Source organism: Miniopterus natalensis, chromosome X (assembly GCF_054644295.1).
Source record: "Miniopterus natalensis isolate mMinNat1 chromosome X, mMinNat1.hap1, whole genome shotgun sequence".
Taxonomy (NCBI): Eukaryota; Metazoa; Chordata; class Mammalia; order Chiroptera; family Miniopteridae; genus Miniopterus; species Miniopterus natalensis.
This window is the reverse complement of record NC_142103.1, coordinates 44,604,810-44,623,256: the sequence shown is the minus strand read 5'-3', so window position 1 is coordinate 44,623,256 and position 18,447 is coordinate 44,604,810. Positions and strand designations below refer to the sequence as shown.

Genomic DNA, 18,447 nt, shown 5'->3' with positions numbered 1-18,447 from the left:
AACTAATGAAATTGAAGCAGTAATCAAAAAACTCCCAGCAAACAAAAGTCCTGAAGCAGATGGATTTGCGGATGAGTTTTATCAACATTCAAAGAAGAATTTACAACTATTTTATTCAGACTATTCCAGAGAATTCAAGAGGAAGGAAAATTCCCCAACACTTTTCATGAGACCAGCATCATCCTAATCCCCAAACCAGAAAAAGACACTGCAAAGAAAGGAAATTACGGACCAATCTCCCTGATGAACATAGATGTTAAAATGTTCATTAAATACTAGTAAACCGGATCCAGCAAAACATTAAAAAGATCATACACCACGACCATGTGGGATTTATTCTGGGGGTGCAAGGCTGGTATAACATCTGCAAGTCAATAAATGTGATACATCACATAAACAAAATGAAGAACAAAAATCATATGATCATATCAATAGATGCAGAAAAAGCATTTGAAAAAATTCAGCACCCATTTCTGATAAAAACTCTCAGCAAAGTGGGAATAGAGAGATCATGTTTCTTCATAATAAAGGCCATATACGACAAACCTACAGACAACATCATACTCAATGGTCAAAAACTAAAACCATTTCCCTTAAAAACAGGAACAAGACAGGGATGTCCACTTTCACCACTGTTATTCAACATAGTACTTGAAGTTCTTGCCACAGCCATCAGACAGGAAGAAAACATAAAAGGTATCCCAATTGCAAAGGAGGAAGTAAAACTGTCATTATTTGCGAATGACATGATATTGTACATAGAAAATCCTACAGACTCCATCAAAGTACTACTAGATTTGATAAACAAATTTGGCAAGGTAGCCGGATACAAAATCAACATCCGGAAATCAATGGCATTCTTATACACCAACAATGAACTTTCAGAGAGAGAAACTAAAAAAACAATACCATTTACCATTGCAACTAAAAAAATAAGTTACCTAGTAATAAACTTAACCAAGGATGTAAAAGACCTGTACTCAAAAAACTACGTGACATTGAAAAAGGAAATAAAGGAAAATTTAAACAAGTGGAAGAATATACCATGCTCATGGATTGGAAGAATTAATATTAAAATGTCCATAAAACCCAAAGCAATTTATAAATTCAATGCAATTCCTATTAAAATACTATCAACAGCATATTTCACAGACTTAGAACAAACATTTCAAAAATTTATATGGAACCAAAAAAGACCCCAAATAGCTGCAGCCATCTTGAGAAAAAAGAACAGAGTGGGAGGGATCATGTTACCAGGCTTCAAACTGTATTACAAACCCACTGTAATCAAAATGGCCTGGTATTGATACAACAGGCATATAGATCAATGGAACAGAATAGAGGCCCCAGAAATAGACCCACGCCATTATGGTCTGTTAATACTTGAAAAAGGAGGCAAGAGCATACAATGGAGTAAAGACAGTCTCTTCAATAAGTGGTGCTGGGAAAATTGTACAGCTAGATGCAAAAAAATGAAACTAGACCACCAACTTTCACCATACACAAAAGTAATCTCAAAATGGATAAAAGACACAAACGTCAGTGATTAAACCATAAAAATCCTGGAAGAAAACATAGGCAGAAAAGTCACAGACATCCCATTTAGTGGAATTTTCACTGATACATCTCCCAGGGCAAGAGAAACAAAAGAAAAAATAAACATATGGGACTACATCAAACTAAAAGCTTCTGCACAGAAAAAGAAAACTGTCTCAAAATACAAAGGAACCCCACGGTCTGAGAAAACATATTTGCCAAAGATGTATCTAATAAGGGGCTAATTTCCAAAGTGTACAAAGAACTCATACTACTCATCAAGAGGAAGACAAACAACCCAATTAAGAAATGGGCAAAGACCTGAATAGATATTTCTCCAAACAGTACATACAGATGACCAAGAGACATAGGAAAAAATGCTCAAAGTCACTAATCATCAGAGATGCAAATTAAAAGCACAATGAGGTATCACTTCACACCTGTCAGAATTGTTACCATCAACAAATCAACAAACTACACTTGTTGGCAAGGATGTTCAGAAAGGGAAACCCTAGTACACTGCTGGTGGGAATGCAGACTGGTGCAGCCACTATGGAAAACAGTGTGGAGCTTCCCCAAAAAATTAAAAATGGAGCTGCCCTTTGACCCAATTATTCCAGTTTTAGAAATATATGGAAAGAATCCTGAAACACTAATCAGAAAGAATATATGCACCCCTATGTTGATAGCAGCACAATTTACAATAGCTAATATCTGGAAACAGCCCAAGTACCTATCAGTAAATGAGTGGATAAAAAAAGCTATGGGACATTTACACCAAGGAGTATATGCAGCTATAAAGAAGAAGGATCTTGTACCCTGTGGGATAATATGCATTGACCTGGAGAATATTATGCTAGGTGAAATAAGTCAGGCAGAGAAAGACAAACATCACATTATCTCACTTATACGTGGAATCTAAAGAACTTAATAAACTGATGAACAGAATAGATTCAATGAAATGGAAGCATAGATCAGACTGACAAATATCAGAGGATGGAGGAGGGTGGGTGGGTGGAGGGGGAGAAGTTAACCAAATAGCTTATATGCATATATGCACAACCCAAGGACACAAACAATGGCGGGGAGAGGGACTGGGGAGAGAGATGGGACAGGGTGGAATGGATCATTGGGGAGAAAAAGGGACGTCTGTAATATTTTTAACAAAAATATTATCCAAAGTAATCTATAAATTCAGTATAATCCCTATTAAAATACCAAGGGCATATTTCACAGATCTAGAACAAACAATACAAAAATTTATATAGAACCAAAAAAGACTTTGAATAGCCATGGCAATCTTGAGAAAGAAGAACAAAGTTGGAAGCATCACAATACCAGATATGAATTTATACTACAAAGAAACTATAATTGAAACAGCCTGGTAATGGAATAAGAACAGGCCTATAGATCAATGGAACAGAGCAGAGAAACCAACCAGAAATCCACCCAAGCCTTTATTCTCAATTTTTGACAAAGGAGGTAAGAGCATACAATGGAGTAAAGACAGTCTCTTCAATATATGATGTTGGGAAAATTGGACAGGTACATGCAGAAAATAAAACTAGAACACCAATTCACACAATACACAAAAAGAAATTCAAAATGTATAAAAAAACTTAAATGTAAGTCCTAAAACCATAAAAATCCTTGAAGAAAATGTAGGCAGCAAAATCTCAGATGTCTCTCATAGCAATGTGTTTGCCGATACATTTCCTAGGGCAAGGGAATGATAGGAGAAAATGAACAAATGGGACTGTATCAAAATAAAAAGCTTCTGCACAGCAAAAGAATCCATCAAAAATGAAAAGGAAGCCCACTGTATGAGAGAACAAATTTTCAATGATACACCTGATAAAGGGATAATTTCCGAGATATATAAAGAATTCATGCAACTTAAGAAAGAAAGAAAAACACACCACATCCAATTAAGAAATGGGGAAAAGACATAAATAGACACTTCTTCAAAGTGGACATACAGATGGCTAAGAGACATATGAAAAAATGTTCAAAGTCACTAATCATCACAGAGATGCAAATTAAAAGAACAATAAAATATCATCTCACGCCTTTCAGAATGTCTACCATTAAGAAATCATAAAATGACAAGTGCTCGGGAGGATGTGGAGAAAGGGGAACCCTAGTACACTGCTGGTAGGAATGTAGACTGGTGCAGCCACTATGGAAAATAGCATGGAGTTTCCTCAAAAAAAATCAAATATGGAACTGCTATTTGACCCAGTGATCCCACCTCTAGCAATATATTCTAAGAAATCTGAAACTCCATTCAAAAAGAATTTATACACCCTTATGTTCATAGCAGCTCAATTTACAATAGCTAAGATCTGGAAACAACTTTAGTGTCCATCAGTAGATGAATGGATTAAAAAACAACAACTGTGGTACATTTACACCATGGAATACTATGAAGCTATAAAAAAGAAGAAACTCTTACCATTTGGGACATCATGAATGAACCTGGAGAGTTATACTAAGTGAAATAAGCCAAAGAAAGACAAATATCATATGATCTCACTCATAAGTGGAATATAATGAACAAAATAAACTGACGAATAAAATAGATCCAGAGACATAGAAACATGGATCAGGCTAAGGAATCTCAGGGTGAAGGCAGAGGTGGGGAAGTGTGTGGGGGAAAGATTAATCAAGAACATATATGCATAACCCATGGAGACAGACAATTGTGTGGAGAAGGGCTGGGTGGGGCGAGGATGGATCCTGGGTGAAGGGAATCAGTTGGAGAAAGAGAACATCTTTTATACTTTCAAGAATAAAGATAAGTTAAACAAAATATTTGGAGTTATTAACCATTTCATATGAAAATTATTTTTATCACTTAATGCCACAGATTCCTCATCTGAGGAAACCAAAATGAAGGAACAGGTTTTCAAATTGCTAGTCTACTGGATATTCTCTCTTCCTCCAGGATACTTAAATCTAAGAATAATATTGTATCTTTTCAACCACAATTCCTACATATTGACAGCACAAATATAATGGCTATTAAAAATTAGTACTCTTGGTTTCTTTGTTCTCAGTTCTGTTCCACTGATCTACATGCTTGTTCTTGTATCAGGCTGTTTTTATTACTATAGCTTTGTAGTATAGCTTGATATTTGGTAATTTGATTCCTCAAACTTTGTTCTTCTTTCTCAAGATTCCTGCTTCTATTCAAGGTTTTTATTGACTCCATATAAATTTTTGGAGTATTTGTTCTAGATCTATAAAAATACCATTGATATTTTAATAGGGATTGCATTGAGTCTATAGATTGCGTTCTATAGTATGGTCATTTTAATGATGTCATTACTTTCGATCCATGAAAATGGTCTATGTTTCCAGTTGTTTATATCTTCCTCTCTTTTTGCATTGTCCTTTAGGTTCCAAGTACAGGCCTTTTACTTCTTTTGTTAAGATTACTCCTAAATGTCTTAGTTTTTTTGGTTTGTTTTGTTTTTACCACTTACAATGGTAAATGGGATTTTTTTGTTGTTGTTTATCTTTCTGAGAAATCATTATTGGTATATAAAAATTCCATCAATTTCTGGGTGATAATTTTGTATTCTGCTACATTTCAGAATTCATTTATTTAATATAGCAGTTTTTGGTGGGGTCTTTGGGGTTTTCTTTGTACAGTATCATGTCATGTGCAAATAATGACAGCTTTACATTCTCCTTTCCAATTTGGATGCCTTTTATTTTTTCTTCTTAAATGGGGACATTTGTATCAGTGATCTCACTTTTAGTAATACATTCTAAGAAGTTGAACCACCAATTCGAAAGAATATATGCACCCCTATGTTCATTGCAGTGCTATTTATAATAGCTAAGATCTGGAAACAGCCCAGGTGCCCATCAGTAGATGAGTAGATAAAAAAGCTGTGGTACATTCACACAATGGAATACTATACAATTATTAAAAAAAAAAAGGTTCTCTTACCATTTTTAACAACATGGAGGGACCTGGTAAGTATGCTAAATGAAATAACTAAGTCAGAGAAAGACAAGTATCATATGATCTCATTTATATGTGGAATCTAATGAATGAAATAAACTGACAAGCAACATAGATCTAGAGTCATGGAAACATGAAACAGACTGACAATTCTTGGGGCAGGGGGGCAGGGAGGGATTAATCAGAGAACTTATATGCATATATGCAAAATCCCTGGACACAGACAATAGTGTGGTGAAGGCCTAGGGAAGAGGAGGGAGTGGGGACAAGGGGATCAATGGGGGACAAAGGGGGGCATCCGGAACAATGATAAATAAATAAAATTGTACTCTCAGGCTCTATAAACTTCTAAGTATATTTCTTTTAAAATAACATGAAAAAATATTCCAAAGTACTGTTGTTTTAAAGGTATAATATTATATATTTGTATTCTGTGTATGCTATACATAGAGGACACATCTTTCTGTTAAAAATAAATTCATTACCCAAATATTACTGAATGTCAACTATGTACCAAATAGTGTTCTAGTACTGGTATTACAGTAGTGAAAAAGCAGGCATGATATATATCCTCATGGAACTTAAACTTATGATCTAGTAGAAGTATAGTCAATAAACAAATAGATAGAAAAATATAAATTACAAAATTTAAACAAGTATTATGAAGGGAATGAACCAGATATAATATTTAGGCACAATGACAGTGTAATGAAGTGAAGTCTTTTCCAAATTTACCTGATCATAAGGATTATTAGAAATAAAACATACAGAATCCCAGGTCCTTCCCTCCAAATTGTGATTTAGTAGGTTTGGAATGGGGTTATCTGTATTTTAAGAATTGTGCAGGTTAATTCTTATGATAAAGCATATACTGGCGAAGCAAAAATGGAAATAATGTTAGACTGGTAATAAAGAGATCTGGCCTTTAGTCACTGATTGGCAAGTCATTCCCATATCTATTTTAATTTTCCTTACATAAAATAAAATCATACAATTCAATCTCAAGGTGCCCACCAGCTTTGAATCAATGTCTAGGGTAGATGATAGTTTAGTATTATTTGTTTTGCACACACATTGGCGGTGGAAGGTTGTATGTAATTAAAAAAGAAATGTAAAAACAGTGTAAGTGAAAACATTCTTTTATTTAAAGACATTTCAAATCTAACCATGCTTCTTGGAAAACAAACATATTGTAAAATGTAAAAACATACATCTGTTTTCCATGAAATTTATTTGTGTTTAAAAATATATTCCAAACATTTGTTGTTTATACAGAAATTTGACCACATAAGAATACATTTTGAATATTGTCCACTATAAGCAAACGCAGATGGAAAGGACAGGCATAAACTAATATGTAGAGAGATAGGGGAGGTAACTATTTTTGAGAACTTATAATACTTTATGCTTATTATCGACATATATTACCTCAAAATAACAGTTATATTATCTCCATTTGCTGTTAACTAAAGCACATTTTAAAAAAATACCATGCTAAATTGTAAGTTCTTAGGAGAGCTGCATTTTTTTTCCATGGCACCTAGAAGAGTTCTGGTGCACAACAGGTGTTCAGATTACCTTTGATGAATGAATGTCAATAAACAATAGGCACTAACCTGGGAAGAGCATTACAAGTTATAACACTCAATAAGGTTAAAAGAATAATATGTCAAGTCTGCTTCTTACTCTTTTTAAAGTATAAGATATAACAAGAAAACATGCACCTGAAATTTCCAAATTATACCACAAATAATCGCTAAATAGACATTCTGAGACAAAGTTCATCTTGGTGATCAATAACTAGAAGATCTATTATACTTAAAAACATCTACATAATCTTTCCTGACATCTCAAAAAATATATTTATGTGGCAAACATATTCTTCTTTAGAGATAATCTACCAAATATTACAAAAGAGTTCCACTTACAACACATCACATTTTCAAATTTTCTCTCTGCCGTGGGCAGGCAGACATTTTGGGAAATTATTAGAAACAAAAGGATAATAAATAGTTTCCTATTTATTCCTCTAGTAAAAGTTTTAATTGGCCTTAAGCAAGAAGATAATGGTAACGCTTCTTTCCCCCCCCTGTATGTTAGGACTTTTAAAAAATACATATATATTGTTCAAAATATTACAGATGTCCCTTTTTCCCTCCATTGACCCATTCCACCCCGCCCCACCCCCCTCTCCAGTCCCTCATTGTTTGTGTCCTTGGGTTATGAATATATGCATATAAGTTCTTTGGTTAATGTCTCCCCTTCCACCCACCCACCCCTCTCCTTCCATTTGAGATTGGTCAGTCTGATCCATGCTTCCATGTCAGTGAACCATTTCTATTCATTAGTTTATTAAGTTCTTAAATTTCACATATGAGTGAGATCATGTGATGTTTGTCTTTCTCTGCCTGGCTTATTTCGCTTAACATAATGTTCTCCAGGTCCATCCGTACTGCCCCAAATGGTATGAGATCCTTCTTCTTTAGTTGCATAGTATTCCACAGGGATTCAAGGCTCTGTACATAGCAATGGCTGAGTGAAGGTTCTGATATCATGGGCTTTGGCCTTTTTTTTTTTTTTTTTAACAACAATTAGTCCTAAAACCTGATGGTATTGAAGAGAATCCTACCTAGGAACCCTGTGCATATCTCATCTTTCATTTTGAAAGAGTATGTTTTTAGGAATACTCTGTTTCTGTCTCCTCTCTCCTGCAGTATGATGTCTCAAGGAGCCCTTGTGGCAGTTAGTGGAGCCTGATAGCTTCTGTCATAGTGCCTGGTATTTATTAGTATCAGTGGCAGATCAAATGCAAACAAAAGTGATAAAAACAGTAGCAAGATTGGAAGATAAATTTGGGGAGATATTACTGAAAGTAAAGCAATTGGACAAAAAGACTGAAAATTGAAATCTCAGTCATGCTCCAGGTGCAGAGTAGCCGATTCAGTTTGGAGCAGATTACAGGATTCCAGGAGAAGATTCTTCAAGATGATAAGATTGTTACACTGACAAATGTGTATAAATATACTGAGAGGAGAAATATACAACTGGGATATGATTTGATAACAAATTAGTAGTAAGTACATAGAAAATCAAGCAAGCAAACTTACAAAAAACAAAAACTAAGTAAATAATGAACTCCAAAGAAACAACACAATGTTATGCATAAAAGGACACATAATATTATACTATATAATTCAAATGTGAAAAGCATTTACATCAAACATTGAGTATCAAACTAACGAAAATTATAAAATAACTATACTGGGAGGATAAGAAGAGAAGTATACATGTAGGTGAAAGAATTAATGAAGAGATCTTTTTTTAAAAAAATATATATATCTTTATTGATTTCAGAGAAAGGAAAGGAGAGGGAGAGAGAGTGATAGAAACATCAGTGATAGAGAGTCATTGATCGAGCTAGCAACCCAGGCATGTGCCCTGACCGGGAATCAAACCTTGATCGCCTGGATCCTAGGTCGACGCTCAACCACTGAGTCATGCCCGGCCGGGCTAATGAAGAGATCTTGAAATAGATTTTTAAAAAGCCTCACATTTCATAGTAGAAAATCAATCAACAATACCTAGCACTGTAAAATTAAAAAGTAGGGATAAAAACAGATATGAGAGACTGCTAGTTATTCTCCAATATCTACTTTCTCTCTTACAGGATAATAGAAATTAAATTGGCATCCCACAATATAACTACATTTGCAGCTTCCCTTGCAATTAGGTATGACCATGTCATTAGCCAATGGTATGTAAGTGAATGTGTTTTGTGACAGCTTCTGGGAAACCCCTTTAGATAGCTGGTATAGCCATTGCCCCTTCTTTCTCCCCACTTTTGTCATGCTGCTTGGTCCATAAATGCCATAATTTTGGACCTTAAGAACAAGGAATATATTATAGTGATGGCAGAATGGAAGCTGTAAGGTACCAAAGTCTTTGAGGACTTCATAGGGCAGAACTGTTATGCCAGTTTTAAATTGAATATTCCTGGGTTTGTACATGTAATTGAATATCTTGTGCAAGCCACTGTTATTCTGAATCTTTTGTTACTCAAAACTAAGCCTACTTCTAATTAATACAGCACATTATTCATAGATGGAGGTAAATACCAAAGAAATCATCAAAAAGAGTGGGAAGTGGTTTACTCTAGATCTTGGAAAATGGTAGGAAGAAAAGAGTGAGAACTGTTTTGTAGAAAGTTCTATAGAACTAGCCTCCTTAAGCTATGTTCATGCATAACTTTGATTTAAAAAATAAAAATAAATGACAATTACAACAAAAACACATGCTCTTCATTTTCCTATTTTTGGTTTTTGCTTAGGTTCCTCATACCATAATTCTATTCCAATTTCTCTTCAGTCATTTGTATTCTCATGTCACTTCTCTATCTAGATTCTGAGTGCCCCATGTGGATCCTAACAAAATAAAAATCAAGTCTCTAAACAGGAAAGGATTTTGAAAATAGTATTTACTTTGATAAATCTGTGCTATATGACTTCTCCCTATACTTCTCCATCTTCATGTATGTATGAGAAAATAACTCTATTTCTTCATCTAAAAGAGTTCTGTGATTTGTCACTTGTTCTTAAATAGTAATTCCCTATTTCTATTCTGGGATGATCCTTTAGTGTGAGCTGAAGCCTACTCATATGTGCTCATGAGAGCCAACTGTTGGTATTTCTTCTGAACTCCGCACTGAATGAGCCATGCAATCAACCATGGTGGGAATCTTCATACCATGGAAATAAACAAATGTTTCCCTTAAAAGTCTGATTGTTAAATATTTACCAGCACAGCTGCCACTATTTAAATCTTATATTGACATCTTTCAAATGGAATGAAAACTGCTGTTTGCCAGACAGATCAATATAATTTTCAACCTATCATTCATTACATAATATGTGACATATATTTCAGATCACCTCATGCAATTTTTTAAAGCGTTACTGAGACATATTCAAAATACCATACAATTGACTCATTTAATGTATGCAATGAAAATGTTTTTAATATAATCAAACAGTTGCGCAAAAATCACCACTATCTAATTCCAAAATATTTTCCATCACCAAAAAAGGAAAACCTTTACCCTTAAGTAGTCACTCCCCATTCCTCCATACACCCAGCTGCTGGCAACCACTAATCTGTCTCTGTAGATGTGCCAATTCTGGACATTTTGTATAAATAGAATCATACAATATGTGGTCTTTTGGGATTGGCTTCTTTCACTTACCATAATGTTTTCAAGATTCATCTATTTTGTAGCATACTTCAGTATTTAATTCCTTTATATGGCTCTATAATAGTATATTATAGGCATATGTCACATTTTGTTTACCCATTCACTTGATGGCCATTTGGGTTATTTCCACTCTTTGGTATTATGAATAACACTGTTAAGAACATCTATATATAAGTTTTTAAGTGGACATGAGATTCATTTCTTTGGGTATATACCTGAGTGCAATTTCTGGGTAATATAATAAATCTGCTAAAAATTGGCCCAGCTGGTGTAGCTCAGCGATTGAGTGTTGATCTATGGTCCAAGATATTGCGGTTCAATTCCCAGTCAGGGCACATGCCTGGGTTTCAGGCTCAATCCCCAGTGGGAGGTGTGCAGAAGGCAGCTGATCAATCACTCTTTCATCATTGATGTTTCTATCTCTCCCTCCCCCTCTCCCTTCCTCTCTCTGAAATCAATAAAGATATATTTAAAAAAATTACAGGACTGTTTTCCAAAGTGGCTAAAACATTTTACATTTTCACCAGAAGTATATAATGGTTCCAATTTCTCCACATCCTAGCTAACAGTGGTTATCTTTCTTTTTTATTCTAGCCATTATAGTAGATACTAAGTGGTATCTCATTGTGGTTTAAATTTTCATAAGTACAAGAAATGTTTGTGTGTTTATTGACCATTTGTATATCTTCTTTGGATAAATATTTATTCAAATTCTTTGCCTATTTTAAAAATTGCATTATTTGCCTTTTATTATTGAGATGTAAGAGTTCTTTACATACTGTGGATATAAGTTTCTTATCAGATATATGATTTGAACATATTTCCTCCCATAATTTGGGTTATCTTTCAATTTATTGATGGTAATATTTACATCATCTCATATAATTTTAAAGCTTTCATTTAAGACGATCATCAACCACACCACGAAAATTATTGAAAATGTCTTACCCGGACTATTTCACAGTCAACATTTAATTCATTTGCAACTGCTTCAATTTTCTCTCTACAGATAGAGCCAAGGCTGGTCATGCCATTGTCCCAGTACTTCTTAAGGGTGGCTAAGTCTCTGTCACTGAACTGAGTTCGGTCTTGTAGCTGTGGAACAAATTTTAAAAATTAGAATAATCAAAAGAAAGAATATTATAGATAGGATCATCATGGTGAGATGTGCTACATTACTAAATTATTTACACAGCCTTTACTCTGTGTTCTCCCATTTTGAAATGGGCATTTTCATGATATTTATCTTTATAACTTGAAAGTGTACTAGAATAAAATAAATAAACAAATTTAACTGGTAGCAATTAAGCAATGTTTATTTTAAATGGTTATATTCACACAAGTAATTCATGTCATTGTAAAAAATACAGATAAATTTTAAAAAGAAGAGAATTTCAATTATGCAGAATCCTGGAAATAACATTTGTTAACATTCTAATGTATATTCTTTCAACTTTTTTTCTAGGATACACACTACATATATTCTAAAAATAACAAGGTCAGGACCTGAACAAGTGGCTCAGTTGGTTGGAATGTCATCTTGTGTACCAAAGGGTTGCAGGTTTGATTCCCAGTCAAAGTACATACCTAGGTTGCAGGTTTGAACCCCAGTTGGGGCATATACAGGAGGCAACCATTTGATGTTTGTCTCTCACCTCAATGTTTCTCTCTCCCTTCCTCTCTCTAAACCAATAAAACCATATTCTGATGCAAGGATTGAAAAAAGGAATAAAACCAAAACAAAGAGTGTCAGGATTACATCACTGTGCTGCCTTATGATTACTTAACCTAGATTTACATACACATAGGTCTCCTACTAATTTTACTTTTCCAGTCTGATAGCTGTGGTTAAGACGTCCAGTAATACGTTGAATAAGAGTTGTGAAAGTGGACAACCTTGTCTTGTTCCTGTTCTTAGGGGAAATGCTTGTAGTTTTTGCCCACCAAGTATAATGTTAGCTGTGGGTTTGTCATATATGGCCTTTATTATGCTGAGGTATGATCCCTCTATTCCCACTTTGCTGAGAGTTTTTATTAGAAATGGATGTTGGATTTTGTCAAATGCTTTTTCTGCATCTATTGATACTGTCATATGATTTTTACCATTTTGTTTTTTGTGGTGTATCACATTAACTAATTTGAGGATATTGTACCAAACTTGCATTCCAGGAGTAAATCCCACTTCATCATGGTTTATGATCATTTTAATCTATTGATTTTGGATTGATAATATTTTGCTGAGGATTTTTGAATTTATGTTCCTCAGGGATATTTGCCTATGATTTTCTTTCTTAGTAGTGTCTATATCTGGTTTTGGAATCAAGATAATGATGGCCTTGGAAAAAGAGCTTGGGATTCTTCCTTCCTCTTGAATTTCTTGAAACACTTAGAGAAAGATAAGTGTTATTCTTTGAATGTTTTGTACAATTCACCTGTGAAGCCAGCCTGTCCAGAACTTATTTTTGTTGGGAGTTTTTTTTATTACTATTTTGATTTCATTGTTTGTAATTGGTCTGTTCAGATATTCGGTTTCTTTTTGAGTCATTCTTGGAAGATTGTATGTTTCTATGAGTTTCAGTTTTATATCCCACATATGAGTGAAATCATATGGTTCTTAGCTTTTTCAAACTGACTTATTTCACTTAGCATAATATTCTCAAGGTCCACCCATGCTGTTACAAATGGCAGTATTTCATCTTTTCTTATGGCTGAGTAGTCCTATAGCCATTTTATCTTTTGTTTTCTGGTAGCTCTGTGCCTCCATTGGTTTTTTTCCTTTGTACTTCTGTCTGTTGTTTTTGTTTGGTGGTGTCTCATACTTCATTTCTCTGTGTCCTCTTTTTTAAGCTATGTGTCCTGGTTTGGGAATTTTTGAGTGTGGTTACCATTAGGTTTATAAAAAATAAAGTTACATATATACAATAGTGTTTTTCTTTTTTTCTTTTGAGTGCATCTGATGTTCATCCTCTGCGAGTTCAGACCTTTACCCCTTTGCCTTTTATGTTTTTGTTGTCACAAATTATCTGTTTATTCTGTAAGTTTTTTGGTGATCTTACTCCTAGTTTTGTGACCGTATGTTCTTTGCTTCGGGTAGAATAACTACCTTGAGTATTTCTTGCAATAAAGGCTTTCTAATAATAAATTCTTTCAGCTTCTGTATGTCTAGGAATGTCTTTATTTCTCCTTCATATTTAAAGGATAATTTTGTTGGATATACTATTTGTGGCTGGTAATTTCTCTCTTTCAGACATTTGAATATTTGGTTCCACTCTCTTCTGGCTTGTAGAGTTTCTGCTGAGAAGTCGGATGAAATTCTGATGGGTTTTCCTTTGTAGGTCACTTCTTTCTTTTCCCCTGGCTGCTCTGAGAATTCTTTCTTTGTTATTAATTTTTGACAGTTTTAATGTAATGTGCCTTGGAGAGGGCCTCTTTAAAGTAGTTAGGTGTTCTGTTTGTTTCTTGGAATCATGCATCTAGTTCTTTCCATAGGTTTGGGAAGTTCTCATCCACTATTTGTTTGAATAGATACCCTGTTCCCTTGTCCCTCTCTTCTTTGGGAATGCCTAAAATTCTGATATTGCTTTTTCTAATGGAGTCAGATAGTTCTTGTAGAGCTCTTTCACTTTTCTTTATGCTCAGGTCTCCCTCTTCTTCCCTCCAAATCATTTCTAGATTCCTATCTTTAATATCACTAATTATTTCCTCCATCTGGTTGGCTCTATTTTCTATGCTCAGTAGCTCATTCCTAATCTCCTTAATTGCATGCTTAGTTTCCAGGATTTCTGATTGGTTCTTTTTTAAAATTTCAATCTCTTTAGTAAAGTACTTGCTTTCTTCATTGATTAGTTTTCTGAGAGAACTGATTTGCCTGTATGTATTTTCTCACATCTCCTTAGGTATTTTCAGAACTGCAATCTTAAAATCTCTGTCATTTATATCACATATTTCCATGTATTACAGCTTGCTTTCTGGGGATTTTTCATTTTCTTTCTGGTCATCCTCATTACCGTGATTATTCATGGTATTTGCTCCTCTCCATCTAGGCATAAATGTCCCATCTATAACAGTGTTCTCTGAAGAGGCCTTTCTACTATTTTCCAGTAGATGGTGCTGAATCACAAGTTTTTGGTTTTTTTTACCTTGTGATTTCCCAGACTTCACCTCCATGGGCTTCCATAAGACAATACAGTGGTGCTGCTTGTGGGTGGGGTTTGTTTTGCGCTCACTATAATGGTAGCCCTGACCTCCGTGGGGTCCAGTCCCAAACCTGAGGATCACTCACAGAGGGAAACAGTGGTTCCACTGCAATAGGTCTTAGTTTACAGATAAAGTGTTCCTTGACACCGAGGACAACTTGAGGTGAGTTTTGGGAGCCCAAGAGGTGGCAGGGCTCTGTGGTTCCATTTCTTTGTCAGAAACACCCTCTCCTGACAGTGGGCAGCCCCAAGGCAGAACCCCACACTCTGTCAGGCATCTACTGGCTCAGTCACTGTTCACTCCACTTGCCCTGCTGGACTGCCCTCCAGAGCTCTCTGTCCCTTCTGGCCCACTGAAGAAAGCACCTGCTACCCCAGTCTTTCTCTCTCTCTTGGCCAGGTCATGAGTTTCCAGCTGCAGGGCTGCTTCTGAGGTCTCCTCTCTTCTTGTCTTCCTGCTTATTCCTGGTTGTTCACCTTTAGATGTTTCAGTGTGCTGGTCTCTCAGGCATGTCTCTGTGTTCAGTAGAGAATTTTTGTTGAATTATAGTTGGTTAATTTGTTGAAATTTCATGGGGAGAGTCCAAGGATATCTCTCATGCTGCCATTGCTCTGACATCACTCCCACATTTGTCATTGTAATTATGTGTCTTGGTGTGGTTCTGTTTGAGTTTATCTTGTTTGGGACTCTCTTCATTTCCTGGACTTGTGTTCCTTTAATTAGGTTAGGGAAGTTTTCAGTCATTATTTCTTCCAATATGTTTCTAATCCCTTGCTCTCTCTCTTCTCCTTATTGTATCACTATCATGTCCCAAAATTCCCTTGAACTATTCTCATTTTTTTAAAAATTCTCTTTTCTTTTTGATGCTGTTATTGAGTATTTTCTGCTACCTTGTCTTCCAAATCATTGATTTGATCCACTGCTTCACATAATTTGCCGGTTGATTCCTTCTAGTGTATTCTTCATTTCTTCCTCTTTTAAATATTTTTTGTCCTTTTTTAAGCTTACTATTTTTTGTTTATGTTCTCACTGAGTTGATCCATTCTTCCTCAGAGTTCCTTGAGCAGTCTTATAAACATTGCTTTGAATTCTGCACTTGGTTGATTGCTTGCCTCCATTTCATTTAGATTTTTTTTTCTGAAGATTTCTCCTGTTCTTTCATTTAGGGCAGGTTTCTTTGTCTCCCCATTTCGCCTGCCTATCTATATTTGTTTCTGTGTATTAGGTAATTCTGCAATGTCTCCCAGTCTTTGTATGGTGGCCGTATGTAGTAGGTGTCCTATGGGGCTCAGTAGTGCAATCTCCATGATCAAACAAGTAAGGTACTCCAGAAATGGTCCTTTGTGGGTTATGTAAGCTGTCCTGTTGTAGTTGAGTTTTGATTACTGCTGGCCTGTCTGCTTGCTGACTGAGGATTAACACTGACCAAAATGTACAAGTTGTTATGTGAAGGCTGACCCCACAAATTGGAATTTGCTCCAGCAAGTTCTGGTGCCTGCTGAGATATCCATTTGAGTGTGCCACTTGTGTAGCTATTCTGGTTGTGCTCTGATGTGGTCCAAAGCTCACCACCATGTGTATTGATTATGGATCCATTTGGGAGGGTCTCTGGAACAGCTCAATATCAGACCCTGCCTGTCACAGGCCCTGAGCTACCTGTTAAGAGTTAAAAAGTGATCCGTGGTTGGTGGTTGCCTTTGCTGGGCTTGAGTGCTTGTGGGAGGGGCCAAGCTGCATATCAAAGTTTGCTTCCACCAGTACCAAGTTGGAGGAAAGTCAGAAAAATGTCGAAGGCACCTTGAGATCCACCTCATTTTGCCAACTGCTTGATAGACTGTCACTGAAAGACCATCTAACAATACATAATTTGTGTGAGGTAGGTTCTCAGAGAGCCACCAGGTAGAGGTGAGTGATTTTGTCAGGTTGATACAGATTCAATCTCGAAACTAGTGCTCAGTCTGAGGTTTCTCAGCAAAAGTCTCAGTGTACACCAAGGCCAGCCACCACCCACCTGAGGCCTTCACACCTTTGCAGTTGGGCAGGGTCTTACGGAATCATCAGGGTGAGGCCAGTAGAGTTGGTCAAGCTAAAACAGATCAAGATTTGGCCATGTGGAGTGAGGCCTTTGCACAGGAATGGTGGCCCCAATCAGGGTATCCATGGAAAACTTTCCTATACCACACTATTCAGTCTCTCCCTGTGCTCCTCTGAAATAACCCTGAGTCTGTTCAGACCTCCTTGAGACTTCCAAGAAAGACTGCACCATTGGTCCAGGCTGACCACAGCTAGCTCATTCATCAACAAAGCTTGAGGTTTACAGGGTGTATCCACCAGGAATCTAGAGGATGGGGTTAGTGTATCTCTCCAGGCTGATGCCATATGGAGGGGAGCCATTAACCCAGAGAGATGGCATCTGTGGGCATTGTGGGAGAGGGGCTCAGTATAGGGTCATTTGCAGCTGTACCCCCAGCTTTCTCCCAGAAGCCATACAACCCAGTCTCTGCATGTAGACTCCAGTCTCATCTGAGCTTCCTACCCTCCACCGAAGCCCTTGGTAAGTAGCCACAAATGAGATTTTTTATGCTGACACTTTAAGAGGGTGTCTGGGTTTCTAGAAGACTCCATTCTTTACTTGATGAATGGAATCTCTGCTGATTTTCACAGCCAGATATTATGTGGATTTCTGTTCCTGGCACTGGTGCTCTGGGCTGTGGAGCCTGGCATGGAATTGAGACCCAATGCTCCTCAGAGGGGACCTTTACAGCTGATATATCCCTCTGGATTCTCAACTGCTGTAAATGGGTGCTGGACTAGCCCTTTTCACATTTCTGCTCCTCCTACCAGTCTTGAGGTGACTTTTTCTGTATATTCTTAGTTATGTCTTCTGTTCAGGTAATCTTCAGTTGGTTATTCAGGTTGACAATTCTATAACTAGTGTAATTCTGATTTGGTCCTGGGAGGAGGTGAGTGTAACTCATACCTACTCTGTCACCATCTTGGATATCTTACTTTAGTATTTTAAACTGCTACATTGTGCTCCATCATATGGACACTTTCAGATTTACATAGTTGTCTAATAATGGATATGTAGGTGGTTTCAGGCTAATGTTTTTAAAACAATGAAGAGACCTAGCTAGTTTGGTTCACTAGTTGAAGTTTTGGCTGGTGGACAGAAGGGTCCCAGGTTTGATTCCAGACCAAGGGCACATACTTCCATTGCAGGCTCGAATGCTGGCCCCCAGTTGGGGCATGTGCGGAAGGCAATCAATCGATGCTTCTCTCTCAGATCTCTATCTCTCACTTCCACCACTCTCTCTGAAAAACAATGGAAAAGTACTCTCTCTGAAAAGCAATGGAAAAAATATCCTCAGGTGAAGATTAAAAAAATTAAAAATAGTCTGGCCTGGCTTAGTGGTTGAGTGTGGACCTGGGATCCAGGTGATCGGGGTTCTATTCTTGGTCAGGGCACATGCCTGGGTTGTGGGCTCTA

General features: G+C 36.4%; 1 protein-coding gene across 3 annotated transcripts in view; it reads right to left on the bottom strand.

The window, feature by feature from the left end:
• Positions 1–18,447, bottom strand: part of HDX (highly divergent homeobox) — a 190,084-nt gene that overhangs the window by 52,025 nt on the left and 119,612 nt on the right. For all 3 annotated transcript variants that reach the window (XM_016204496.2, XM_087813596.1, XM_016204497.2), the window contains one exon: positions 11,709–11,855. In XM_016204496.2, the coding sequence (XP_016059982.2) occupies positions 11,709–11,855 (147 nt within the window). The remainder of the gene's footprint in view (positions 1–11,708; positions 11,856–18,447) is intronic.